Genomic DNA, 27290 nt, shown 5'->3' with positions numbered 1-27290 from the left:
GGAGTTCAGAAGAATGGGAGGTGATCTTATCAAAACATATAAGACAATGAGAGGGCTCGACAAGGTGGATGCAAAGAGGATATTTCCACTCAGGAGGGGAAACTAAAACTAAGGACATAGTCTCCGAATAAGGGACCGCACATTTAAAACTGAGATGAGGAGGAATTTCTTTGCGAGGGTTATAAATCTGGAATTCTCTGCCCCAGAGAGTTGTGGAGGCTGGGTCATTGAATGTATTTAAGGCGGAGATAAGACAGATTTTTGAGCGATAAGTGAATAAAGGATTATGGGGAGCGGGCAAGGAAGTGGAGCTGAGTCCATGATCAGATCAGCCATGATCTTATTAAATGGCGGAGCAGTCTCGAGGGGCCAAATGGCCTACTCCTGCTCCTATTTCTTATGTTCTTATAACTACACACTTTATGCCAAAAGGAGGCAGTTGGGACTTCACACTAGCAGAATCCATTCAATAAAAGCTGCACAGCCTAAATTCTTGAGCAACATTTTATGATTTGTCAAGAATCATCAATGCCTTTTCCATGGATGAACCAGAAATATTCAGACATTTAAACACGGCTACAATTGATTCAACGGTTTTTGGAAATCTTTTGGAGCTGTCTTATTGAGTTACCATCAGCTCACCTCTAGAGGGCAACAGTATCACAAAAAGGAAACACTAAAGGCCCACATCATCACCTGCTCCAGTCTGATACCACACACAAAATAATGGAAGGAGTCACCAGGCAACTGAAGGATTCAGATAACATAATCCTCTTGAGCAGCTTCAGTAATCTGAACAGACGTTATGTTTGCAGATATATAAACATGTTATTTTAAATTATTTTTGAAAACTAATTGTGGTTACTAGTCTTCAAGTTCAAGAGTTCAATCCAATTTATTTTTTATAGTTATGGCGGAGCAGTCATGCAGAGAGGTGGATCGTGGCAGGTAAAGTTTAAAGTGTTATTTTAGGTGCCCTTTTGGGTCAGTAGGTGTAGGAATGCTCTTCTGGGCCTCACGAGGAAGCCTTGGATCTCCAGAGCTGCACCAGCCCCCTCACCCACTCTCAGATGATTGATGGGGACTGTTCCCACGGATCCCTGACTGCAGCCTCCCATGGCCAAATTCCTACACCCACCCGCTGGCCGCGTAGTGGATCTGGCTGGGTACAGGCGGGACTCTGAGAACATTTAATGGCCATTAATATTGGCCGGACCGCCATGTCTCCGGATTTGCCACCCGCTTCGGGGCTCACCATACCCGCCTGCACTTAAAATTGGGCCAATATGTAAAGGGCAGATTGTTATTCCAGCAGCTGAATGTTTACTGCAGTTATATTGGTAAGTAAACTCTCCATTACTAAGACGGCAGATGTGAGGCTTCAGCTAATCAGATGTATTCCTAGCAACTGCGAGTCTTTATATCACTAATCCTTCAACTCCCAGGATTACAATGTCATAGAATGTATCATTAAGAGAATGGTAACAAAATGATAGCATTCATATATGGTGACACAAACATTCCTTTGGGTTATTTACACTTATAGACACCAAAACAGCAAAGGTACAGGAAACATAGAACTGATGCAGGCCTGTTATCAAACAGGTTTGATTTACAGTTATCTTGAGTTGTTTACAAGGGCTGAATGTTCACTAAGATAATTGTAATCCTTCACTTGCTAAAGAAATAATACCCATAATTGGTTATACAGTGTTAACTCCAGCTCCAAAACTTGACCTACAAATACGGTTAAAACACAAGACAAAAATGTACATACAATAGCTAAATTTGGAATCCTCTGAAAAGGAGCGTGCCTATGTTTTTAATCCAACATTTAGATTGAATTTAATTGCCAAAGAGGTGTATTGTGGCTATTTTTTATTTACTCATGCATGGGACAAATTGGTAAAGTCCTTACAGAAAACATTAGACTGAATATTGGAGTTTATTTGCACCAAGATGTAATTATATATAATTCAACATTAGAATTACCTTCTACACTCAGCAGTCTCACCTTTTGAACTTCCTGTTTGCATTTCTCCACCTTGTCCAGTAGTTTCTTCTGTTGCTCTGCAGTGACCGACTGCTCTGCCTTACTGTTTGCCTCCCTCGCAGCTGCCATCTTTTCCTCTTTACAGGCTAGGTGATAAGCCTTCTTGGCTGCCTCCACCTATGTATAAACAAGTAATGATGTATATTTAAAAGGATTGCAAACTTTTTTTTAAAAAACAGGCCGATACCATGGGTGCCTCAGATTGAACAGAAATTCCAATGGGATCACAGAGAAACAGAACGTCAAAGCCAAATAATGAAAGGGGATGCTGCCATTTTTCTCCACTCCCCTCCTTTCGATATGGCTGCATAATTTCTGAGTGGCCATGATTATTACTCATATAGCATATCTCCAAAATTCTGAATGCCAAGGGATGAACCAAGGAAGAGTGAGCATGTAAACAAAAGTAGCAGCAGAAAAAAAAGAGTAGAAAGAGCAAGCTGTTATGTTAAATAGAACATTTATTTCATGGGTGAAAATCTATGCATCTATCAATAAATTGAAGGAGGCTTTCTACAAGGGGATTGCCCATCTCTTTCACTAGTGGGTGGGGGAAATGAAATGATTAGAATTTGGCCACAAGCCGGGAGTGTGCTATTCCTATGGGGAGAGGGATAGTCCTTTCACAGGATTCCTGGTGACTTCCCAGCAATACTGCTAGCGACTCACCAGCTGGATAGATTACAGGGATCATTGTGAAGGAACGTTTGGCAATGGCTCCTGAGGTGGGGGGGGGGGGGGGGGGGGGTGGGTGGCAGAGGAGGGCGGACAAAGAAGAAAAAGGAAACCAGAAACCTGTAGCTGAAAAGACCCAACACCTCAGGATTTGACAATCGAGCCACCCAAGAAAGGTATATTTTTGAAATTGCGTTTCGAGCACAATGCCACACACAGACACAGATACTTCTGGCCAAATTCTAATCATTTAATTCCCCCCACCGCCTCCCCCACCCCAGGAGGAATCTCACCAATATGGAACACCAAAAGCCATACAGGAAAAGGACCAAATATGTGAAAATAACCTTCGGAGGACCTGCTCTGTGAGCTGGCAAATATGTCCCTTGCTAAACCATCGGAAATGATAAAATATTTTAAATTCAGTTCAGTGCATATTTTGAAACACATTAACATTACTGCATCTCTTTCTTGCAGAAGCTGACATTTTGTTTGAGGCAACATCAGTTCTGGACCTGTTATCCCATTTTGGGTTGAGATAAAAAAAAGTTTTTTTTCAGTATTGGGAAGAGCAAAGGCTGAAAAAAAAAGAGATAAGATAAGGAGCAGAGTTAGGCAATGCCAAGAATACTTTTTAAAAGCCTGTAAATTGTAGGAGGAAAAGGAGACGGTAGGAGGCAAGAAGTCCCAGTTTTACTAGTCTATGTAGATTATCTCAGGCACAGTAGCTAACTATACACACAATACAATACTAAGCCATAAATATTAGAAAAGGCCCCAACTCTCCTCTAAGAACACATTACAAATGGCTTCAGCAACACCAGTCTTGCAGGGGGAGGGGAGGGAAGAGGATGCAGAGGGAAAAAAAACAATAAAAAAGGAAGATAAATGATATCTAGGATGTAATGTCCCACCTCACAAGTAAATGGAATGCAAGCACTCATTTTCTGGAGGACAGAACACTGTAGGGAACAGAATCATGAAATCCAATTATTTTAATTCTTAGATTAGTCACATATTTAAATCTTAAAATTGCTGCAGCTTTTATGAGTTAGGTGAGATAACAATTTGCTAATTTTTGAGGCGTTTGCAGGTAGCTCCTTCGTATTAACATACCTTTCATAATCCTATTAACCTGCAAGAGACATATCTATTTTATAGCTCTTGTGTAAAAGACAACAGCAAAGCAGTAATGAAAGATCAGTCAATAAACCATTTGGATCTGTTGAAGCTGGACATTACCTCTTTCAGTTTTTTAGCCCAGGGTTTTTGTGCTTTCCGGAATCCATCCTCTGCTTCTTTGGTCTCTTTAAAGCCTCCTATCATCTGTTTGTGGAAGGAATCTTTCTGCCAGTTTTTTACCTTTTCAAAATCTTCACTGGTCACTGCATTTCGCACCTCCAGATGTAGCTCACTTACTTTATCTGCCTCATTCATCAGCGCCATCCAGGCTCTCTCCAAAGTGCCATATTGTGGCCCTACAAGTGGTACAGACATCCATCATCAGCCTGGCTCACACCTCAACCACTTTAATCACCAATAAATCTACTTTTTAAATACTACTTATTCTTCAAAATGACATTCCAGCTGATAGGCAAGAGAAAGTAGACTCCACCACAGTTCTAATAAGAAACCTTTTAAGTAAATATGATGTAGTAGAGATGGTCGTACCTTCACCCTAATTAAACTGGCCAACAGCACACACAAAGGGGAGAATTTTAACATGTAAAAAGGGTGGGTTGGAGGTGGGGTGGAGGATGTTAAATTTTTAAAAATATAAATCCAAACCCCAACCCGCCCACTTTCAACTTTTACTCAGATGGGACAGGTGGGCAGGCAGCCAACCTGCTGCCAGGATGCGGGGTAGCATTTTAAATATGATAGAGACCCTGAAGCCTCTGCTTTAACCTGCTGTGCAGGTTTTACTGCGGCCAGCTGTGGATCCTGGGTCTCAGGAATCCTGGTAGCTGCAGCAAGGTGAGCACATCCATTTTATAGTCACTATAAAATTATGATTATTAGTTACTAAAGATTTGCTCAATTTTGGTACATCGCCCAAAAACATGTTAAACACTTCCTACTTTAGACAGGTCAGGTGAGAGTTGCATGGTTAAATACCAAGGTTTCTCAGGTACCAAATTTAACATTTACATCCATGTTCCATTAATTTATCTCAAGTTACATATATTCAAGGTGCCAACCTTGGCTCAGTGGTAACACTCTTCACTCTTGAGTCAGAAGGTCATGGGCTCAAGCCCTACTCCAGAGATTTCAGCACAGATGTAATAATTTCACAAATGTTATTCTTCCGCCATATTCATGATCCACTCCAGAGACTTGAACACATAAGTTAGGCTGAGGCTAAAACACAGAGTCGTGATAAATGGTTCATTCTCAGGTTGGCAATTAGTAACTAGTGGGGTGCCGCAGGGATCAGTGCTGGGACCCCAACTATTTACAATCTATATTAACGACTTGGAAGAAGGGACTGAGCCAAGTTTGCTGACGATACTAAGATGGAAGGAAAAACAATGTGTGAGGAGGATGTCCAGTGTTTGCTAGTGCTGTTGGGGAGGGTTTAAACGAATATGGCAAGGGGATGGGAGTCTATGCAGGGAGACAGAGGGAAGTAAAATGGGGGCAGAAGCAAAAGGTAGAAAGGAGATAAGGAAAAGTGGAGGGCAGAAAAATCAAAGGCAAAAATCAAAAAGGGCCACAGTACAACATAATTCTAAAAGGAAAAAGAGTGTTAAAAAAACAAGCCTGAAGGCTCTGTGTCTCAATGCGAGGAGCATTTGTAATAAGGTGGATGAATTAACTGCACAGATAGCTGTTAACGAATATGATGTAATTGGGATTATGGAGACATGGTCCCAGGGTGACCAAGGGAACTCAACATCCAGGGGTATTCAATATTCAGTAAGGATAGAAAGGAAAAGGAGATGGGGTGGCGTTGCTAGTTAAAGGGAAGATTAACGCAATAGTAAGGAAGGACATTAGCTTGGATGACGTGGAATCTGTATGGGTAGAGCTGCGGAACACCAAATGGCAAAAAACGCTAGTGGGAGTTGTGTACAGACCACCACACAGTAGTAGTGAGGTTGGGGATGGCATCAAACAGGAAATTAGGGATGCGTGCAATAAAGGTACAGCAGTTATCATGGGTGACTTTAATCTACATATAGATTGGGCTAACCAAACTGGTAGCAATACAGTGGAGGAGGATTTCCTGGAGTGTATAAGGGATGGTTTTCTAGACCAATATGTCCCGGAACCAACTAGCGAGCTGGCCATCCTAGACTGGATGCTGTGTAATGAGAGAGGATTAATTAGCAATCTTGTTGTGCGAAGCCCCTTGGGGAAGAGTGACCATAATATGGTAGAATTCTTTATTAAGATGGAGAGTGACACAGTTAAATCAGAGACTATGGTTTTGAACTTAAAGAAAGGTAACTTTGATGGTATGAGATGTGAATTGGCTAGGATAGACTGGCAAATGATACTTAAAGGGTTGATGGTAGATAGGCAATGGCAGACATTTAAAGATCACATGGATGAACTTCAACAATTGTACATCCCCGTCTGGCGTAAAAATAAAATGGGGAAGATGGCTCAACCGTGGCTAACAAGGGAAATTAGGGATAGTGTTAAAGCCAAGGAAGAGGCATATAAATTGGCCAGAAAAAGCAGCAAACCTGAGGACTGGGAGAAATTTAGAATTCAGCAGAGGAGAACAAAGGGTTTAATTAGGAGGGGGAAAATAGAGTATGAGAGTAAGCTTGCAGGGAACATAAAAACTGACTGCAAAAGCTTATATAGATATGTGAAGAGAAAAAGATTAGTGAAGACAAATGTAGGTCCCTTGCAGTCAGAATCAGGTGAATTTATAATGGGGAACAAAGAAATGGCAGACCAATTGAACAAATACTTTAGTTCTGTCTTCATTAAGGAAGACACCAATAACCTTCCGGAAATACTAGGGGTCCGAGGGTCTAGCGTGAGGGAGGAACTGAAGGAAATCCTTATTAGGCGGGAAATTGTGTTAGGGAAATTGATGGGATTGAAGGCCGATAAATCTCCAGGGCCTGATAGTCTGCATCCCAGAGTACTTAAGGAAGTGACCCTAGAAATAGTGCATTGGTGGTCATTTTCCAACAATCTATAGACTCTGGATCAGTTCCTATGGATTGGAGGGTAGCTAATGTAACCCCATTTTTTAAAAAAGGAGGGAGAGAGAAAACAGGAAATTATAGACCGGTTAGCCTGACATTGGTAGTAGGGAAAATGTTGGAATCAATTATTAAGGATGTAATATCAGCATATTTGGAAAGCAGTAACAGGATCGGGCCAAGTCAGTATGGATTTTTGAAAGGGAAATCATGCTTGACAAATCTTTGAGTTTTTTGAGGATGTAACCAGTAGAGTAGGCAAAGGAGGACCAGTGGATGTGATATATTTAGACTTTCAAAACGCTTTTGACAAGGTCCCACACAAGAGATTAGTGTGCAAAATTAAAGCACATGGTACTGGGGGTAATGTATTGATGTGGATAGAGAACAGGTCGGCAGACAGGAAGCAAAGAGTAGGAATAAACGGGTCCTTTTCAAAATGGCAGGCAGTGACTAGTGGGGTACTGCAAGGTTCAGTGCTGGGACCCCAGCTATTTACAATATACATTAATGATTTAGATGAAGGAATTGAATGTAATATCTCCAAGTTTGACACTAAGCTGGGTCGTAATGTGAGCTGCGCAGAGGATGCTAAGAGGCTGCAGAGTGACTTGTTAAGTGAGTGGGCAAATGCATGGCAGATGCAGCATAATGTAGATAAATGTGAGGTTATCCACTTTGGTGGCAAAAACAGGAAGGCAGATTATCTGCATGGTGACAGATTAGGAAAAGGGGAGGTGCAATGAGACCTGAGTGTCATGGTACATCAGTCATTGAAAGTTGGCATGCAGGTACAGCAGGTGGTGAAGACGGCAAATGGCATGTTGGCCGTCATAGCGAGAGGATTTGTGTATAGGAACAGGGAGGTCTTACTGCAGTTGTACAGGGCCTTGTTGAGGCCACACCTTGAATATTGTGTACAGTTTTGGTCTCCTAATCTGAGGAAGGACATTCTTGCTATTGAGGGTGTACAGCGAAGGTCCACCAGACTGATTCCCGGGATGGCAGGACTGACATATGAAGAAAGACTGGATCGACTAGGCTTATAGTCACTGGAATTTAGATGAATGAGGGGATCTCATAGAAACATATAGAATTCTGACAGGATTGGACAGGTTAGATGAAGGAAGAATGTTCCCGATGTTGGGGATGTCCAAAACCAGGGGTCACAGTCTAAGGATAAGGGGTAAGCCATTTAGGACCGAGATGAGGAGAAACTTCTTCACTCAAAGAATTGTGAACTCGTGGAATTCTCTACCACAAAATTGTTGAGGCCAGTTCGTTAGATATGTTCAAAAGGGAGTTAGATGTGGTCCTTATGGCTAAAGGGATCAAGGGGTATGGAGAGAAAGCAGGAATTTGGTACTGAAGTTGCATTATCAGCCATGATCATATTGAATGGTGGTGCAGCTCGAAGGGCCGAATGACCTACTCCTGCACCTATTTTATATGTTTCTATGACACAAAAAAGCTGCAAAAGGACATAGACAGGCTAAGTGAGTGGGCAAAAATTTAGCAGATGGAGTATAATGTTGAAAAGTGTGAGGTCATGCACTTTGGCAGAAGAAAATCAAAGAGCAAGTTTTTATTTAAATGGAGAAAAACTGCAAAGTGCTGCAGTACAGCGGGACCTGGGGATACTTGTGCATGAAACATAAAAGGTTAGTATGCAGGTACAGCCAGTGATCAGGAAGGCAAATGGAATCTTGGCCTTTATTGCAAAGGGGATGGAGTATAAAAGCAGGGAATTCTTGCTACAGTTATACAGGGTATTGGTGAGGCCACACCTGGAATACTGCAAACAGTTTTGGTTTCCATGTTTACAAAAGGATATACTTGCTTTGGAGGCAGTTCAGAGAGGGTTCACTAGGTTGATTCCGGAGATGAGTCGGTTGACTTATGAGGAAAGGTTGAGTCTCTACTCATTGGAATTCAGAAGAATGAGAGGTGATCGTATTGAAACGTATAAGATTATGAGGGGGCTTGACAAGGTGGATGCAGAGAGGATGTTTCCACTGATGGGGGAGACTAGAAGTAGGAGGCATAATCTTATAACAAGGGGCCGCCCATTTAAAACAGATGAGGAGGAATTTCTTCTCTCAGAGGGTTGTGGATCTGTGGAACTCACTGCCTCAGAGAGCTGTGGAAGTTGGGACATTGAATAAATTGAAGACAGAAATAGACAGTTTCTTAACCGATAAGGGAATATGAGGTTATGGGGAGCAGGCAAGGAAGTGGACCTGAGTCCATGATCGGATCAGCCATGATCGTGTTAAATGGCGGAGCAGGCTCAAGGGGCCGTATGGCCTACTCCTGCTCCTATTTCTTATATTATGTCAGTACAGAACCGAGGGAATCATGGGAAGTGCTGTCTTTCGGAAGAGACATTAAACGGGAGGTCCCATCTCAGATAATAGATCCCATGCCACCAATACCACTAAAACAGATCATCTGGGTGTTTGCTGTGTGTGAGACCTTGGCGTGTGCAAATCAGCTGCCATGTTGCTCTACATTATAACAGTTACTACACTTCCAAAGTTATTTCATTTGCTGTGAAGTACATTGGGATGCCCTGATGTTGTGAAAGATGTTATTAAAAATACGTTTTTCATCTTTCTTTACTGATAGATGAACTCTAAAGGGCACCACCATCAATAAGGCAACAGCACAAAGAGCAGCCCTTTCCCAAAACAGCAAATAAGAAATATATCCACTATTGGAGCCGAGATGATTGTGGTTTAAGGCTGGATCAGTAGGACTTGGGGATTGCATGTCATCCATGGGCCACAACTTGATTGCCCCTGATATAGGTGATGCAATTTAAAACAGAATATTAATATAAAAGACTGAAGCACTGAGCCTACCACAGGTAAACACCGGCTGCTTTACAGAATATAGCATCTTTTTTTTTTTTATAGAGAGAACTGAAATAGTTACAAGTGTGATGGGTTTTTTAAACATATTAACTCACATATAGCCAGTAGTTTAAGTCATAGCTGCAGCTTAGATGAGTGTTAATCATTTTTCCCCGAGGAACTGGCACAAGTTTGGGCTGGAGCCTATATATACACAACAATTTGGTATTTTAACTCACTAAAATCTGAGCAGTCACAGTCACTCTATAAATAGAACGTTAAAATATTTTTATAAAGACTGGATTACCATTTCCTGCATGCACTGTTTTGATTTTAAAATTAGGTTTGCCAATTAAACATTGAAGGGATTACTGGTACTGTGCTTATTATACACAGTACATGGTTGCTAATCTACTGATCCACTAAAATTGATTTTAAAATTATTTTTTATAATAACTTTTGTATACTTTTTCAACTCAATTTAAAATACAAAAATACACTTAGAAAATTACAGTTTTATCCAATGACATTGCGAGCAAAGACACAATGCAAAACTATGCCAGTCAGATCAGAAGGTCCCTGGTTTAATTCTAGGCCTGTGCTGGGTTAACTAACCTTAAAGCAAGGCAACATGGCTATTATAACTGACCTTGAGCATCGGGCTGGGGAGGAAGAGGAGCAGAGAGCCAGCATTCCAATCAGGCTATAGAAAAGGCATTGCTGAGTGCTAGAAATGGCTGCTGCAACTGTGCAATGACAATCAGTAGGAGATATCTGAAAATACCAGTACACCTGGTGTTTTAACAGATATAAACTATTCTGTGAAGCTCCCTTTCAAACCTTTCTCTTCGAAACAAGTCATCTACTGTATGCTACCTTATCTTCAAATCTAAACAAAAGCTTGTGGCAGTGATATTAAATGTCTCATCGGGAATGAATTAATGATGAGATACAACTTTAACCCTTCAAAGGCTTCATTGGCCTTTTACATTATGTTTACAAATAATTCAAGTTTTTCTCCAATTCTGACAGTATCAAACACATCTCATTTGCCCTTATTTCATGCTCAATTATTTTCTTTTCCAAAAATACGGCCGTCGGGAATGGCTGCTCAACTTCTGAGGCTTCCTGCAGCCTTCTCACGGTCTCCTTCCCGCCCGCCGTCTGGAACGGCTTCCTCCCCCCCCCGCTGCGTTCGGTCGATCGGTCCCACACTCCCGCCCGCCCGCCGTCTGGAACGGCTTCCTCCCCCCCCCCCCCCCCCCCCCGCTGCGTTCGGTCGATCGGTCCCGCACTCCCGCCCGCCCGCCGTCGGGAACGAACGAACGAACGAACTTGTGAGGCTGGCTGAAGCACTTTCACACAGGTAGGAAGATGGTTTATTTAATCTTTTCTTTGCTTATAAATTTTTATTCAGGTTGGATTTATTTGTATAATATTTGTAGAAGTATAAATAAGGATTTATTGTAGAATTTAATGACTTCCCTCCCCCCCCCCCTTCACCTCGTTCTGGACGCCTAATTTGTAACCTGCGCCTGATTTTTTAATGTGTAGAACAGGTTTTTTCAGTTCTACAAAAATCTTCACTTGCTCCATTCTAAGTTAGTTTGGAGTACTTTTTCACTGTGGAAACTTTGAAATCAGGCGTCAGTGGCCGAACACGCCCCCTTTTGAAGAAAAAATTCTGTTCCAAAGTAGAACTGTTCTACCTGACTAGAACTGCAGAAAAAAAAATGTGGAGAATTGCGATTTCTAAGATAGTCCGTTCTCCACCAGTTGCTCCTAAAAATCAGGCGCAAATCATGTGAAAACTTGGGCCCATAATGTCTAAACTCAATTAACCATCAAAAGGCATTATAGGTGGGAGGTTAATTATTTGCTGAATGAGCCTGTAATCAGTAATACACAAAGAAGCTCTGTGACAACAATAATAAAATACTGCACTTAACTATTTTACCACCCACAATGGGCGGGAGAGGGTCATGGGTGGTGTTCAAATTTCAAGAATCTGAAAACCAACCCCAGCATGCCCACATTTGGTTTTAACAGAGACGGGCTGTGGCGGGGGGCAGGGGGGCAACTGTCTTGCTCTCGAGAAATATCCAAGGCTCGGGAAACCCAGCAGCTGAAGGGAGGCGAGAAAGGCCAGATCCAGTTGATAAGTGCCTTTACACCTCCCTCTCTGCGATCACTTCAAACCCCCCCGACCAACAATCTCGCCCTGACCCTCAATCTCCCCCTCCCGCATTGTCTCCTTTCCCACCCCCGATCTCTCCCTCTGCTCCCCGGCTGTGCCCTTCCCACCAGACAACCAGCCAATCTCTCAACGTGGCTGGCTGCCGGCTGGGAAACAGAGAAAAACATTCAATTGAGGACTTCCAGGTTTCCTGGTTACTATGAGCCAGCTGCCTCCCCATAAATATCGGGGCTTAAGATTCCCTCAGTGTCTGAGTAAAGTTTGCAGTGCTGCCAAGATATCTGGAGAAAAAGAAAAAAGAGGGACATCTAACTAGAGGATCCTCTTCCCTGCAGTCTTCAGATACACCTTCTGGTGGGCTAAAGGAGTAGGATTAATATTATCCATGGATATCCTTGCAGCAATAATCAAGCAAGGATAGAGGACTTGCATTTATATAGTGCCTTTCACAATTTCAGGATGTCCGAAAGCACTTCACAGCCAATGAATTACTTTTGAAGTATAGCCACTGTTGTAATATAGGAAAATAAATTGAGGAGTTAGGGGGAGTGGGGGGATGGAGAAAGAGAGAAAGGAAAGAAAAGGTGTGGCATAATGAATCACAGAACACAATTTATCTCATCGTAGTGTGCAGGTGGTCAAACAAACTCATGCCATTGAAGTCTGGTTAGCACCAACCAACCAAAACATACTCCTTCAAACTGAAGAAGCAGAACTGTCACTCTGAAAGACACAAGTAAATCTCCCAAAACTCTACAATGTTCAGAGGGTTAAAAGAACATCAACATCAAGCCTACAAATACACTTTTAAAAAAACTTAGGCGGATTTACCAGATTCTGCAAAGCATGGAAATTGTTTCCTGTGCATTTCCATTGTACTGTGAACTTGCAACACATATAAAGTTTAGAAACCTTCACTGAGCTCTTTGTTCAGCATTCCACCTTCTTCCCCTTTACTGACACCCATGTACTTCACAATACACTGAGTACAGTGACATTAGCTGGCAGGTGCTTTGCAGACATGGGGGCCAAAATTCATGGTCCGGATAAGGCCCATTACCACCAGAAGGCGGAAGCCAGGCAGCAGAGTCGAGTGGCCTCCGACTTCTGGTCCAATGGCCGCCATGACTCAAATTCAGCTCGGGGATTTTTCTGCTGGTCCCCACTACCACCCCGCTGCTGCCGACTGCCCCAAGCGCATTATCAAAGCACACACCGCCGATCTCCCGCACCTCCAGCACACTCCGCGCAAAATTTATGTAGAAAAATCCAAAATCTGCCGCACGGTGCCCCCGACAGCTTACTCTATCGATGCACCTTGTTTTGTGTGCGTGAGCCACGGCAGCGCGGTCAACTCTTCAAGGGGAGGATACTACAGTTGTAATTACTACAACCATCTAATTTTATTTGAGAAGTGGGTGAAATATGCTCCCATCAAATTGTGCAGTAGTTTATGGAGAAATTATCATTTGTTTAAAATGAGACTGTAATTAAAAAAGGGAAAGAAAAAAAATCTATAGGGATAAAGGACTCTTCTGTTCAAAGCACCATCCAGTGTTTGTATTAAAAAATACTAAAATATACAAAAAAGAAAATCACACAACTGCCCCAGGGGACCTGCATTTTTGGACTTCCTCCTCTTCATGGCCATTGCAGTTTCATTCAGGGTTAGAAAATCAGACTGAAGCCTTGTTGGAGGAACTCAACTGAAAAAACACACTACTGGCTGGTTATGCTGCACAATTTCATGGGAGGATATTTCACCCACTTTGTTGTCAAACAACATTAGATAATTAGGATGGTTTATCAACAGCAGCGGCAAAGAGATTCGGCTACTCTAAAACACGGATCCCTGCACTTATTTTTCAAATATTAGTTCAAATGAAAATAATACTTCTGATTTTTTTTTTTTTAAATGAGATTATATTTTAACCACATTGCTGAGCCCAATAGTCGTCCACATACCTTTCTCAATGAGTTGTTTCCACCTTTTAGACCAGTCAGTCAGCTGCTGAGAGTAAGATTTCTCTATCTTAGCCCGCTCATTGACACAGTTCATAAGATCATTGCACAACCTGTGTCCATCATCAATACGCTTCACTGAGCGCTTGTAATTGCCAACCTGCAAAGAAAATGCAGAGTATCAGAACCAATGGAACTATCAAAACTCACAGCTTACAGCTACTCAGCTGGTTTTTGTTCTCTACCCAGCTTAAAATGGAAGTTACAACCATATGTACATTAAAGTACTGCTACCTCCATTAAAAAAAAATGGAGAACAACCTCAGGTTGTCTTTCCAGGCTCCTCCAGGGGCAGTAGTGCCAGGCTGAACATTTAGCCTGCTGTTTTCCACTCACTGGTCTACATGGACCCTGCCTCTCTGGAAATAATGTCATAATTCACAACTTTCACACAAATGAGCCTGTGCAAGATTGCCCAGATATGCCCGTTTCTCTGGTGCCACTAGTGATGTAGAATTTGTCTCAAAGATGAAAAGATAGGGATGGTGATAGAGGAAAAAAAAAGAGAGGAGATTCCACAGCAATGGGGGGCTCAGGCATGTTATGGAACCAATTTACTTGAAGCAGTTCTGTAAAATAAAAGGCCATGAAAGCAACATCAAGCATCCCCAATAAAAACATCAGAATTTAGAGTCATGTTTACGAAACTCGTGTGCAGAAAAATAATTTATAGTAAATAATTACACAAAATAAACCAGGCACCCACACTGGAAAGATCAATAAAGTGGAGGTCTGAGTATCAGTTCTACTATGTAAAACTAGCTTGGCTTCTAACTGCCTCTGGAGAGACCCCAGACTCCCAACTTTAATCTAGCACAATCTGTATCATTGATTAGAAAATTCAAAATAAGGAAAATTCTAAATTCAAAATATGGCTGGTTTTTAAAAAAATTAGCAATGCAAATCACTCGAGAACAGTCAAACCCCATCTCAACATTACACAAGCATCAACTCTAAGCCTGTGGCTGGAAGAGATATTGAAATTCACATCAGGAGTGCAGAGGTGGAAAATGAAATAGATTACCACAGGCTGAGTAGCAGCTTAACTGTTACTTCAGATCCACCTCTCCCATACTGATCACATTTTTGAGAGGCGTCAAAAATACTAAATCTCATATCAGCATTTAATAAAATTCACCAAGATTGCGTTCTTACTAGAATGGCATATAGATTGCAAAATGAAAACCTGAGTTGCAGAGACATTGGTCCTGGGGGAATCCCAACATGGGTCTGTCTGCAGTCTCCATTTATGAGGTCAGAGGGGGTGGCGCAGGCCTTTGGCAGTTTCGGAGTGCATCTATGGGAAATTCTGGGTCTATTTGAAAACATGGTTTGAGTATACGGACCAGATCTCGCACTAACACTGATGGAAAAGTCTTATGGACAACCACCTCTGAAGCAGTGTAGGACATCCTGGAGATACTCCCCTTTTGATGTCACCTCCCTGTGGAGAAGTAGCTCGACTTCCATTTGCTAACTCTGCACAATGCTGCAAAAATTGGAAAATTAACAACATAGGATGGGGGCGGGGAAGAAGGAAAGAACCAAACCAAATTAGTGTCCCAAACCTTTACACCATCGTGCTACTTACCTTGCCCCTTATGCAAAGCATCCCCAGAGCAATAATTATACAGATGCTGCATTTCACTTTTAAATGTCTGTGAAAAAGATAGCAAAGAATGCATTTTGTAGCACCTTTTAGGATATCCCAAAATGCTTTAGAGCTGTTTTGGTAGTGTTGGTGGCAGGAGAAATGTTGACCAGATCACTGGGAGAACTTCTCTGCTCTTTGAAAAGTACCATACAATCTTTTACATCCATCTCAACAGGCAGATGGGCATTATCTCATCCGAAAGATAGTACCTCCAACATTGCGGCACTCCCTCAGTACTGCACTGAAGTGTCAGCCAAGCAGACTCTCTGAGGTTGTATTTGTTCAGAATACTTAGAATTGCTGAAAAAGTTTGAACAATATGGAATAATGAATATAGAATGAGATTATATAATTTTGCAAAAATATTAAAAATACACAGCAGGTCAGTCAGCATCAGAGAAAAGACATAATATGGACTTTCAGTTTTGCAGCCTTCGTCAGAACTGGTACTAGTCGGTTGTGACCGATAACAGTGAGTAAAATGTGTAAAGTCAAATAATGTGCTCCCCTGATATAAATTGTAGGTACATGCAGTAATAAAAACAGAAAATGCTGGAAATCTCAGCGGGCGTGGCGAGAAACAGAGTTAACATTTCAGGTCGATGACCCTTCTTCAAATCTGAAACGTTAACTCTGTTTCTCTCCTCAGATGCTGCCTGACTTGCTGGGATTTCCAGCATTTTCTGTTTTTATTTCAGATTCCAGCATCCGCAGTATTTTGCTTCAGGTACATGCAGTAGTCTAGTTACAAAAGTAGGAGCTGCAAGCAGATGACGATTGAAGCAATCTATGGTCCTACATATTGTTACCGGGGTGGGGAAAGGAAGTCTGTTGCTTAAATACCGTTGATCACTACAATCCCTATACCAGGCCAGGTTGATGTGAAGACAGTGGGGCCATTGATGGTAGTTTCAATCCAGAGGCATAAAAAAGAAAGGTTGCCAGCTGAAAGATTAATCTACTATCTCTCTTATTTTTTACAAATAACCATGAGCATTTTCTGTTTTTACTCCAAAATCTATGGACTTCCCCAGCTGCCACCACTGCTTCAGATTTATTATGACAAGGAGAGAGGCTGTGGGTGGGACAAACCACAGCAACTTAGCAGTTACAGGATAGACCTGCTACAACAGAACTCATTAGCAAGGAAGGTACCTGGGTAAAAACATTAATCATTTTATTAAACCCATGTATTACATACTGACTATGTAAAGCTGGTGATATATGCGAACTAATTGCTGATTTAGATCTACAATATGGCATTACTCGTGGTTTCTGTAATCAACAGTGAATGCATGCATGCCTTCATTTAATTGTGAGTTCCAAGGCTAGTGCAGCATTTATTGGACATCATCACAGGAATACATTGACTGGAACAGGCTTTTGCCAGTTACTTAAAAAATAGTCTATACGGCAAGTTGCTTCAACAATTCAGTGGCATTTGTTCATTCTTTTCACACTGTTAGTACTGATTGAGCCCTATCAGAAACTCTCTCTGATATCATCACTGGGGCATTTACTCTACAAACAAACAAACAGAAAGGACATTAAATAAAGCACTTTAGATTTTTGAAAGGAGTTCCTGTGGAATATGAGCGTTGAATTTCAAGCTCTCTGCAATTCCAACGGCCTACACAGAGCAACAAAATAAAACCTTCAAAACTGGTTAATACAATATAAAAATATCGGGACTATGTAATCCAGCTCTTGGCTGTTACTGTGGGAAATAAATCTATATTCTTGCATGAATATGCAATACATATTTAGTTCATGTTCAGTGTTTCACCAGATGAATTATTACAATGATTTCCCAGATAAATTAGTCTTTCCAACTCTAATGGCATACTAAGTGGATGTAACCAAGTGATTCAAATGCCTACCATCATGGGATGAACTACGATTGTTGTGCTGCCTGGATCAAATTAAAGCAAAATCAAGAATAGTTTACACTATATTCAGAAATAGTTTGGATGGCCACCACAACATCCACATTCTTTTGGATAAATTATCTTTGGGAGTAGATAAACTGAACCCTTTCCTTAAAGCATTATCCATCACACTGATACTTTCAGTAGGATATAAATGAATACCATCACCCTGTCCTGAGATCATCTTATCCCATGCTCAGTAATCACGATGACCGTTGAGTGTAATTAAAATGGGTCATCATCATAGGCAGGCCCTCAAAATGAGGATGACTTGCTTCCACGACAAAAAGGGATCAGTTCACAGGTGTTTCAATGTTCCAGATCCCGAACTAATATTCCAGATCCCGAACTACATCTTGGAGGGTGGAAGATGCCTGTGCGTGGATTTTATTAATGTGTGGTGGCCGTTGCACACCAGCCACCACACGGGCTTGATCCAGTGGCAAGGATTAACCAAGACGACTGGAGACCAGCTTTGTTGCACGGACCTAGCACTCACATATATTGCATTGTGGGCTTCGCAGCCTGCGCCCTTCTGCTCCCTGCAGTGACATGCTGCTGCACGCTGCTCCCTGTAATGGCCCTGGCCTGTTGATGGTCTTGCAGGCCGGGACCACGCTGATTTCCAGACCGGGCCGCTGCACGCTGCTCCCTCCAATTGCCCCGGCCTGCTGATGGTCTTGCCCATTTTGACAGACTACAATTATACAATGTCATGAGATGCCACCTGGGCTATCTAATTTCTGTCCCCTCTCCCCAGTTTTCTCTCATCACTTGAAGGCACTGAATCTAGTCCCACAAGTGCCAGCCACTCCCAGGACCTTCCCCAAATAGGTATTCTTCAACTGGGACCTTAAATAGTGTCATTTCACTGTAGAGGCATCACACAGCTTTGTTCAAACCCATGCTCCCCAACTCAAATGAAAATGAGTTAGTTCCAGCATAGACCAACCAAGTGAACCTGGGCTGCCAAAATTTGAATGGTTTAATATCTCACTGGGTAGTGAATTTATTAACCAAGTGATCAGGGCAGCAATATTAATATTGCTGATATGTCACTATATTATAAAATACCAAAGGTTATTTCCACAAATATTCTACCAAGCAATCTATAATCAAATCCAGCTTGTGACACATTTTCAATTTGTTGACCTGAGAAAATTAAATTTATAAAATCCTTTGGTAACACAATTGTGTTTTACTGTAGTTAATAAAGCCAAATATAGTTCAATGAACTCCAGGGCAAGACAGATGAACTGAAATGATCTTTTCTGACCCTGTACTATGAGACCAGATCTACTGTTTGGAAGAGTTATGCAGCCCAGTGTAATCACTAGGCAGAGTACCGATAGCAACACAATACAGGAAAAAGCAATAAATCAATCAAAATTAAAGCCCAACATGTCTCTTGCGTCATGCTTTGAATTCTTTACCTCCAATTACTCCCACCACTGCTATTACCAGCAAGGGACAGACCAGTAACCATCAATATTAACCCTACGATTATATAGCACAAATGCTCTTTCCAAATATAATACGTTTGGAAGGTCAAAATCTATCAGCGCAATGCTGAATGTTTTCAGGGAAGAGAAGTGGAAGAGTGAAGAAAGAGCAATAATAATTACCTGTTCCCAATTGGAACTATATTCCAGTCGAGGTCACTGACTTCCAGGATACATACCCTAGTCACTGTCTTAAGAACACAAGGATGAGAAATGGTCATTCATCCCATTGCCCCTCACCCTTAGAACATAAGAACGTGAGAAATAGGAGCAGGAGTAGGCCATACGGCCGCTCGAGCCTGCTCTGCCATTCAATAAGATCATGGCTGATCAGATCATGGACTCAGCTCCATTTCTCTGTCGCTCCCCATAACCCCTTATCGTTTACCCAAGTCTCCCGGCCCAACATCCAAATACATCTGAAGTCTTCAATTCTATTACCTTAACTGACAGATTATTTCAAACATTTATCATCCTTTTAGTAACGATATTTTTAATGTTTGACATCTCAGCTCTAGCTTCCAATTCCACTTGTTCTACCTTCTCTGATACAGTAATCTAATCTTTATCAATACTTCTCAACCTTCCTCTCTTTTTCTTTAAAAGCTCCAAATACATTATCTCAGACACTTTTCTACCTCCCTATGTATGCACCGTTTAGAAGTCCAAACTAAAAACCATACAGTTCCGAAATTCATTCTTTCCCAATTTCTCAAAAGTGTGGAATTCTTTAGCTCCCCTCACTCCTCCTTTCTTTTTATAATCTTCTGGCTTTTACAACCCAAACATCAACTAATTACTATGTCCTGATTCAATGAGTCTTCTGTTTCACTCTTTTTAACCTTGGCTGCATCGTGCACGATCTGTCTTGGCTCGTCACCTTGGTTTCTTCAAAATAATCCATTTGAATGTCAAGAAAAGTCTTTGCCAAATTTCTCAATCTTAAATGATTGATCTATCAACTAGTTGATAGCATTGAGATGATACAGCACTGTACACATTTATGGGGTTTGTTCAAATCCTTTTTATAAAGATCAAGATACCATCAAGTCTATTTCAGGTCTTTAGTTACCAGCTGATCAATATATGACTCAACTTGAGAAAACACTACCCAATGCTCTCAGTCTTATCAAAGCAGCAGCAGGTTACCTTGCAAGAATCCACAATTGATTGGGAAGCCAGATTATTTCTACAAGTTATTATATTTGAAGCAAATTGTTTCAATAATTGATTGAATATTCAGTTTGCAATGCAATAATGTACTTGACACTGCCCTAAGTAGTGAATGAATAACTCGACAGCATTGACAATACACTAATCTAAATGTGGAGTCCAAGAAAATGTGGAATGAATGCAAATAATTTAGCTGTTTAATATATTTTTAAAAAGCCAATGAAGAATTTTTTCCCCCCCCTGTCCCAACTAGGTCTCTGCTCACCAGGTGGACTCTTTCTATTTCTCTCACCGCCAGAAAACAGCCAAGCTTAGAAACTCAGGGCTGGAAATTCGGTACCGACAATTTTGAGGCGTAAATCCTGTCGGGGCGTTATAGAAACATAGAAACATAGAAAATAGGTGCAGGAGCAGGCCATTCAGCCCTTCTAGCCTGCACCGCCATTCAATGAGTTCATGGCTGAACATGAAACTTCAGTACCCCCTTCCTGCTTTCTCGCCATAACCCTTGATCCCCCGAGTAGTAAGGACTTCATCTAACTCCCTTTTGAATATATTTAGTGAATTGGCCTCAACTACTTTCTGTGGTAGAGAATTCCACAGGTTCACCACTCTCTGGGTGAAGAAGTTTCTCCTCATCTCGGTCCTAAATGGCTTACCCCTTATCCTCAGACTGTGACCCCTGGTTCTGGACTTCCCCAACATTGGGAACATTCTTCCTGCATCTAACCTGTCTAAACCCGTCAGAATTTTAAACGTTTCCATGAGGTCCCCTCTCATTCTTCTGAACTCCAGTGAATACAAGCCCAGTTGATCCAGTCTTTCTTGATAGGTCAGTCCCGCCATCCCGGGAATCAGTCTGGTGAATCTTCGCTGCACTCCCTCAATAGCAAGAATGTCCTTCCTCAAGTTAGGAGACCAAAACTGTATACAATACTCCAGGTGTGGCCTCACCAAGGCCCTGTACAACTGTAGCAACACCTCCCTGCCCCTGTATTCAAATCCCCTCGCTATGAAGGCCAACATGCCATTTGCTTTCTTAACCGCCTGCTGTACCTGCATGCTAACCTTCAATGACTGATGTAACATGACACCCAGGTCTCGTTGCACCTTCCCTTTTCCTAATCTGTCACCATTCAGATAATAGTCTGTCTCTCTGTTTTTACCACCAAAATGGATAACCTCACATTTATCCACATTATACTTCATCTGCCATGCATTTGCCCACTCACCTAACCTATCCAAGTCACTCTGCAGCCTAATAGCATCCTCCTCGCAGCTCACACTGCCACCCAACTTAGTGTCATCCGCAAATTTGGAGATACTGCATTTAATCCCCTCGTCGAAATCATTAATGTACAATGTAAACAGCTGGGGCCCCAGCACAGAACATTGCGGCACCCCACTAGTCACTGCCTGCCATTCTGAAAAGTACCCGTTTACTCCTACTCTTTGCTTCCTGTCTGACAACCAGTTCTCAATCCACGTCAGCACACTACCCCCAATCCCATGTGCTTTAACTTTGCACATTAACCTCTTGTGTGGGACCTTGTCGAAAGCCTTCTGAAAGTCCAAATATACCACATCAACTGGTTCTCCTTTGTCCACTTTACTGGAAATATCCTCAAAAAATTCCAGAAGATTTGTCAAGCATGATTTCCCTTTCACAAATCCATGCTGACTTGGACCTATCATGTCACCATTTTCCAGATGCACTGCTATGACATCCTTAATAATTGATTCCATCATTTTACCCACTACTGAGGTCAGGCTGACTGGTCTATAATTCCCTGTTTTCTCTCTCCCTCCTTTTTTTAAAAAGTGGGGTTATATTGGCTACCCTCCACTCCATAGGAACTGATCCAGAGTCAATGGAATGTTGGAAAATGACTGTCAATGCATCCGCTATTTCCAAGGCCACCTCCTTAAGTACTCTGGGATGCAGTCCATCAGGCCCTGGGGATTTATCGACCTTCAATCCCATCAATTTCCCCAACACAATTTCCCGACTAATAAAGATTTCCCTCAGTTCCCCCTCCTTACTAGACCCTCTGACCCCTTTTATATCCGGAAGGTTGTTTGTATCCTCCTTAGTGAATACCGAACCAAAGTACTTGTTCAATTGGTCTGCCATTTCTTTGTTCCCCGTTATGACTTCCCCTGATTCTGACTGCAGCGGACCTACGTTTGTCTTTACTAACCTTTTTCTCTTTACATACCTATAGAAACTTTTGCAATCGGCCTTAATGTTCCCTGCAAGCTTCTTCTCGTACTCCATTTTCCCTGCCCTAATCAAACCCTTTGTCCTCCTCTGCTGAGTTCTAAATTTCTCCCAGTCCCCAGGTTCGCTGCTATTTCTGGCCAATTTGTATGCCACTTCCTTGGCTTTAATACTATCCCTGATTTCCCTAGATAGCCACGGTTGAGCCACCTTCCCTTTTTTATTTTTACGCCAGACAGGAATGTACAATTGTTGTAATTCATCCATGCGGTCTCTAAATGTCTGCCATTGCCCATCCACAGTCAACCCCCTAAGTATCATTCGCCAATCTATCCTAGCCAATTCACGCCTCATACCTTCAAAGTTACCCTTCTTTAAGTTCTGGACCATGGTCTCTGAATTTACTGTTTCATTCTCCATCCTAATGCAGAATTCCACCATATTATGGTCACTCTTCCCCAAGGGGCCTCATACAATGAGATTGCTAATTAATCCTCTCTCATTACACAACACCCAGTCTAAGATGGCCTCCCCCCTAGTTGGTTCCTCAACATATTGGTCTAGAAAACCATCCCTTATGCACTCCAGGAAATCCTCCTCCACCGTATTGCTTCCAGTTTGGCTAGCCCAATCTATGTGCATATTAAAGTCACCCATTATAACTGCTACACCTTTATTGCATGCACCCCTAATTTCCTGTTTGATGCCCTCCCCAACATCCCTATTACTGTTTGGAGGTCTGTACACAACTCCCACTAACGTTTTTTGCCCTTTGGTGTTCTGCAGCTCTACCCATATAGATTCCACATCATCCAAGCTAATGTCTTTCCTAACTATTGCATTAATCTCCTCTTTAACCAGCAATGCTACCCCACCTCCTTTTCCTTTTATTCTATCCTTCCTGAATGTTGAATACCCCTGAATGTTGAGTTCCCAGCCCTGATCATCCTGGAGCCACGTCTCCGTAATCCCAATCACATCATATTTGTTAACATCTATTTGCACAATTAATTCATCCACTTTATTGCGGATACTCCTTGCATTAAGACACAAAGCCTTCAGGCTTGTTTTTTTAATACGCTTTGTCCTTTTAGAATTTTGCTGTACAGTGGCCCTTTTTGTTCTTTGCCTTGGGTTTCTCTGCCCTCCACTTTTCCTCATCTCCTTTCTGTCTTTTGCTTTTGTCTCCTTTTTGTTTCCCTCTGTATCCCTGCATTGGTTCCCATCCCCCTGCCATATTAGTTTAAATCCTCCCCAACAGCACTAGCAAACACTCCCCCTAGGACATTGGTTCCGGTCCTGCCCAGGTGCAGACCGTCCGGTTTGTACTGGTCCCACCTCCCCCAGAACCGGTCCCAATGCCCCAGGAATTTGAATCCCTCCCTGCTGCGCCGCCTACCGGGAATACCACCAACCGAATAATGGAATACCGCTGGAGAAATACCACCACCGATGTCTCCACAAGGTCCTGCAAATCCCCTGGGAGGACAGGCGCGCCAAGGTTAGTGTTCTCGATCAGGCCAACATCCCCAGCATCGAAACACTGACCACACTCGACCAGCTCCATTGGGCAGGCCACATTGTCCGCATGCCCGACACAAGACTCCCAAAGCAAGCGCTCTATTCGGAACTCCTACACGGCAAGGGAGCCCCAGATGGGCACAGGAAGCATTTCAAGGAAACCCTCAAAGCCTCCTTGATAAAGTGCAACATCTCCACCGACACCTGGAAGTCCCTGGCCAAAGACTGCACCAAGTGGAGTAAGAGTATCAGGGAGGGCGCTGAGCATCTCGAGTCTCGTCGCTGAGAGCATGCAGAAAGCAAGTGCAGGCAACGGAAGGAGAGTGCGGCAAACCAGACTCCCCACCCACCCTTTCCTTCAATGACTGTCACTATCTGTCCCACCTATGACAGAGACTGTAATTCCCGTATTGGACTGTACAGTCACCTGAGAACTCACTTTTGGAGTGGAAGCAAGTCTTCCTTGATTTCGAGGGACTGCCTATGATGAGGTTGAAATGCAGCAAGAGGGAAAGGGAGCGCTAATTCATGCGTTCCACACTTCTCCTTCAGTGGTGGAAATGAAAATCACGGCACTAAATTTGAAGAAGAGTTGCACATGCTCCGAAGTCCGATTTACATCCTGGGGCAAGCCGATTCTTAAAGATGTGGTCAGATAAGCATGTGCATCTGCAGTTTCATCTATTCACTCTTAGCAGAGCAGGAAAATGGAGGAGCAGGAAGGTCGCCAGCATGCCCACCTCTTCTCAGCCACGGCCATTGACGTCTTAATATAGGCTATTGAGAGGAGGTGGATTGTGCTGCAGCTTCCAGGTCGAAGGAAGCCCATTCCACGAGTGTTTCAAAGACTTTGGAGGGAGGTCACCCAGCACCTTTCCACAGGAATATAGTGGCCAGAACGGCGATACAATGTCGCAAGAAGTCCAACAATCTCACTAGGGTACCCTTTCTCTTAACGTTGCAATGCAATAATGTGAACCTCACTATCCCACACAATGTAAAGTCTTTCCAGTACCTGCTCCTCCTCTATGTGTACCAGTCGATGGTCTTTGTTGGTGAAGCCACCATAAAAGCTCAGGCTCAGTTCACCAGCCATGCCCTGCCCATCCAAGCATTGCTTATCTTGTTCCCTACTCAGCCTCACCATTTCACTTGATATACATTCATAATACTTCAGCCTCATCACTAGTCTTAGGAGATTGTCATCTAATCTTACCGTTCACACATCCACACTGTGCAGCAATGCAGATTAAAATGGACATCTGCACAGTTGCTGGCACTAGCAGCTATTCAACTATGGAAGAAGCATGTGGCATACGATGAGCTGCACACTCACTCACATCTTCTTGTGTTTCTTATTGCAGTCAAAACTGGCTCACAACAGGGGAGAGCAGTAGCGCTCCAGAGGAGGGGAGCCTGACATAGAAGACCTCACTAAGGTGGAGGAGCGAGTGTCCGCCCTCATGGGCACACCAGTTGATGTGGTAGTGGCTGGCAATGCAGAGCCCTGTGAACAGTGACGGTATCTGAATGCCCTTTGGGATTTCTGTGATATCCTTGACCCTTCATAGCAAATGCTGTACCCCCTTTATGTATTAATTTCCAATGCCACCTTCTTCTTCCCTTCCTGCCCTCTCCACTGCTGCTAACCACAGCTCTGTTGTTTTGTGGTTACAGATGAGGAGCCAGAAGCGCGGCAGCCTGCCCGTGAGCTGCCCAACTCGACCGATGGGGGAGATGATGAGGAAGGTGACGAAAGTGTGGTGACAGAGAGGGATCCTCCATCAGTGGGGACACCACCTCGTTGGAGGAGCCAACATTCCTGGGTTTTGAAGAGCCTGAGGCTCCTGGATCCAGTGGCCTGCAGCAACGCCCAGCATGAAGGGAAACTTGGAGGCCATTTGCCCGGCGGGTGAGTTGGCCCATGAGTCCTGCTCAGAGACAGTCAGATGTGGACCTGGACTTGGAGGCTATGTCCAGAGAGTCCATGCAAATGCACCGCGAGCTTATGGGTGCATTGGAGAAGGTCCCGCGGAGCATGGATGCACTTGCTCAGAGGTTGTCGGAGACCGCCTCTAGCATTGCCCGTGCCTCTCAGCAGCCCATCCTTGCCCGCTTACAGAGAGAGATGGATTCAACCAGCGACAGTGGTGATGGCGCGTGCCATGGTTGATGTGGCAGCAGTTATCACAGCACAGGCCCAAGCCACACAAGGACTTCATGATGTGATGCTGTCTATAATTGCTGGCAACTCTCAGACTGCTGCATTTCAGACTCAGTCTGCTCTAAGTCAGTCGTAGAGTCATGCCATGCAAACACTGACTGCTGCCATCCTCTCTTTATTCGTTGCTGGTAAGGGGTTGTTGGTATGATGTTTGAGGCGAGACTTTTGATGCCGTTAATAAAATGTTAATTTGATTGGTTGCATTCCGGTTTTGTGTATTAATGTGTAATTTCACAGAGATGTGCCATTCTTGTCGCACATAGTGCGGTCATTAATAGCTGCATCCCTCAGCACCCTCTATTCAAGAGAACCGATGCATTATGAGCCGCTGATGTGTGGCCCTTGCACCAGCAGCATTGCCACGCTGCTCCACCGTGGATTCTGCTGCTCCTCCTTCACTTGTGGCTGGCCATTTGGGACCTCACCAGACTCCTCTTCCTCTTGAGGTGGGGCAGCAATCCCCACTAGTAATGCCTGGGCCCTCATTATGGCCACTACAATGAATAATGACATCTGCTGAGGGGAGTATTGGAGGCTACCTCCAGAGTGGTCCAGGCATCGGAAGCACTTCTTCAACCCCTATTGTCTGCTCAATGATGTAGCGATACTCCGCTTGTGTGGTGGGGCTGCGGAGGGAGATAATTAGCCAGGTGTCTAGGCCGTATCCTTTGTCCCCGAGCAGGCAGCCGCGCCCTTCCTGTGGTGGGTGAAACATTCGTAGCATAGTGCTCTCATGCAGGATGAACTTTATCAAGTGTGCTCCCAGGATAGCGGGCATTCATTGCGAGGATGCGCTGCGTGTGATCGCACACCAGCTGCAAATTCAGGGAGTGGTATCCCTTTCAGTTTCTGAACACCTCGGCATTCTCGAATGATGCTTGCAAGGCCATGTGTGTGCAGTCAATGGCTCCTTGCACTCTCGGGAAGCCTGCAATCCTGGCAAACCCACCTGTCCGTGCTCATTCTGTTTCTCCCTGCTCATTGGAAACGTTATGAAGTACATTCTGCGGGGGTAGAGAGCCTGTGTGATGTCGCGGATGCAGCGAATTGAGACACGCTGCATATGTCCCCTGAAAGGAGCTGGATGCATAGAAGG

The 27290-nt window shown here is 43.2% G+C and overlaps 1 protein-coding gene and 1 long non-coding RNA gene across 9 annotated transcripts in view; one reads left to right on the top strand and one right to left on the bottom strand.

The window, feature by feature from the left end:
* pacsin1b (protein kinase C and casein kinase substrate in neurons 1b) overlaps positions 1-27290 on the bottom strand; it is a 406522-nt gene that overhangs the window by 51829 nt on the left and 327403 nt on the right. For all 7 annotated transcript variants that reach the window (XM_070858872.1, XM_070858877.1, XM_070858874.1 and 4 more), the window contains 3 exons: positions 13915-14071; positions 3971-4206; positions 2015-2170 (listed from right to left, as the gene is read on the bottom strand). In XM_070858872.1, coding sequence (XP_070714973.1) covers positions 2015-2170; positions 3971-4206; positions 13915-14071 — 549 coding nt within the window. The remainder of the gene's footprint in view (positions 1-2014; positions 2171-3970; positions 4207-13914; positions 14072-27290) is intronic.
* Positions 923-25914, top strand: LOC139227813 (uncharacterized). Of its 2 annotated transcripts, none has more exons than XR_011587473.1 (4): positions 923-948; positions 16660-16776; positions 25335-25492; positions 25648-25914. It is a non-coding gene; the product is annotated as an uncharacterized lncRNA (long non-coding RNA). The 2 variants fall into 2 exon arrangements; XR_011587472.1 differs by having other exon boundaries at positions 16660-16784.

Source organism: Pristiophorus japonicus, chromosome 17 (genome assembly GCF_044704955.1).
Source record: "Pristiophorus japonicus isolate sPriJap1 chromosome 17, sPriJap1.hap1, whole genome shotgun sequence".
Taxonomy (NCBI): Eukaryota; Metazoa; Chordata; class Chondrichthyes; family Pristiophoridae; genus Pristiophorus; species Pristiophorus japonicus.
Note: the sequence above shows the minus strand (reverse complement) of the source record. Positions and strands in the feature narration are given on the sequence as shown.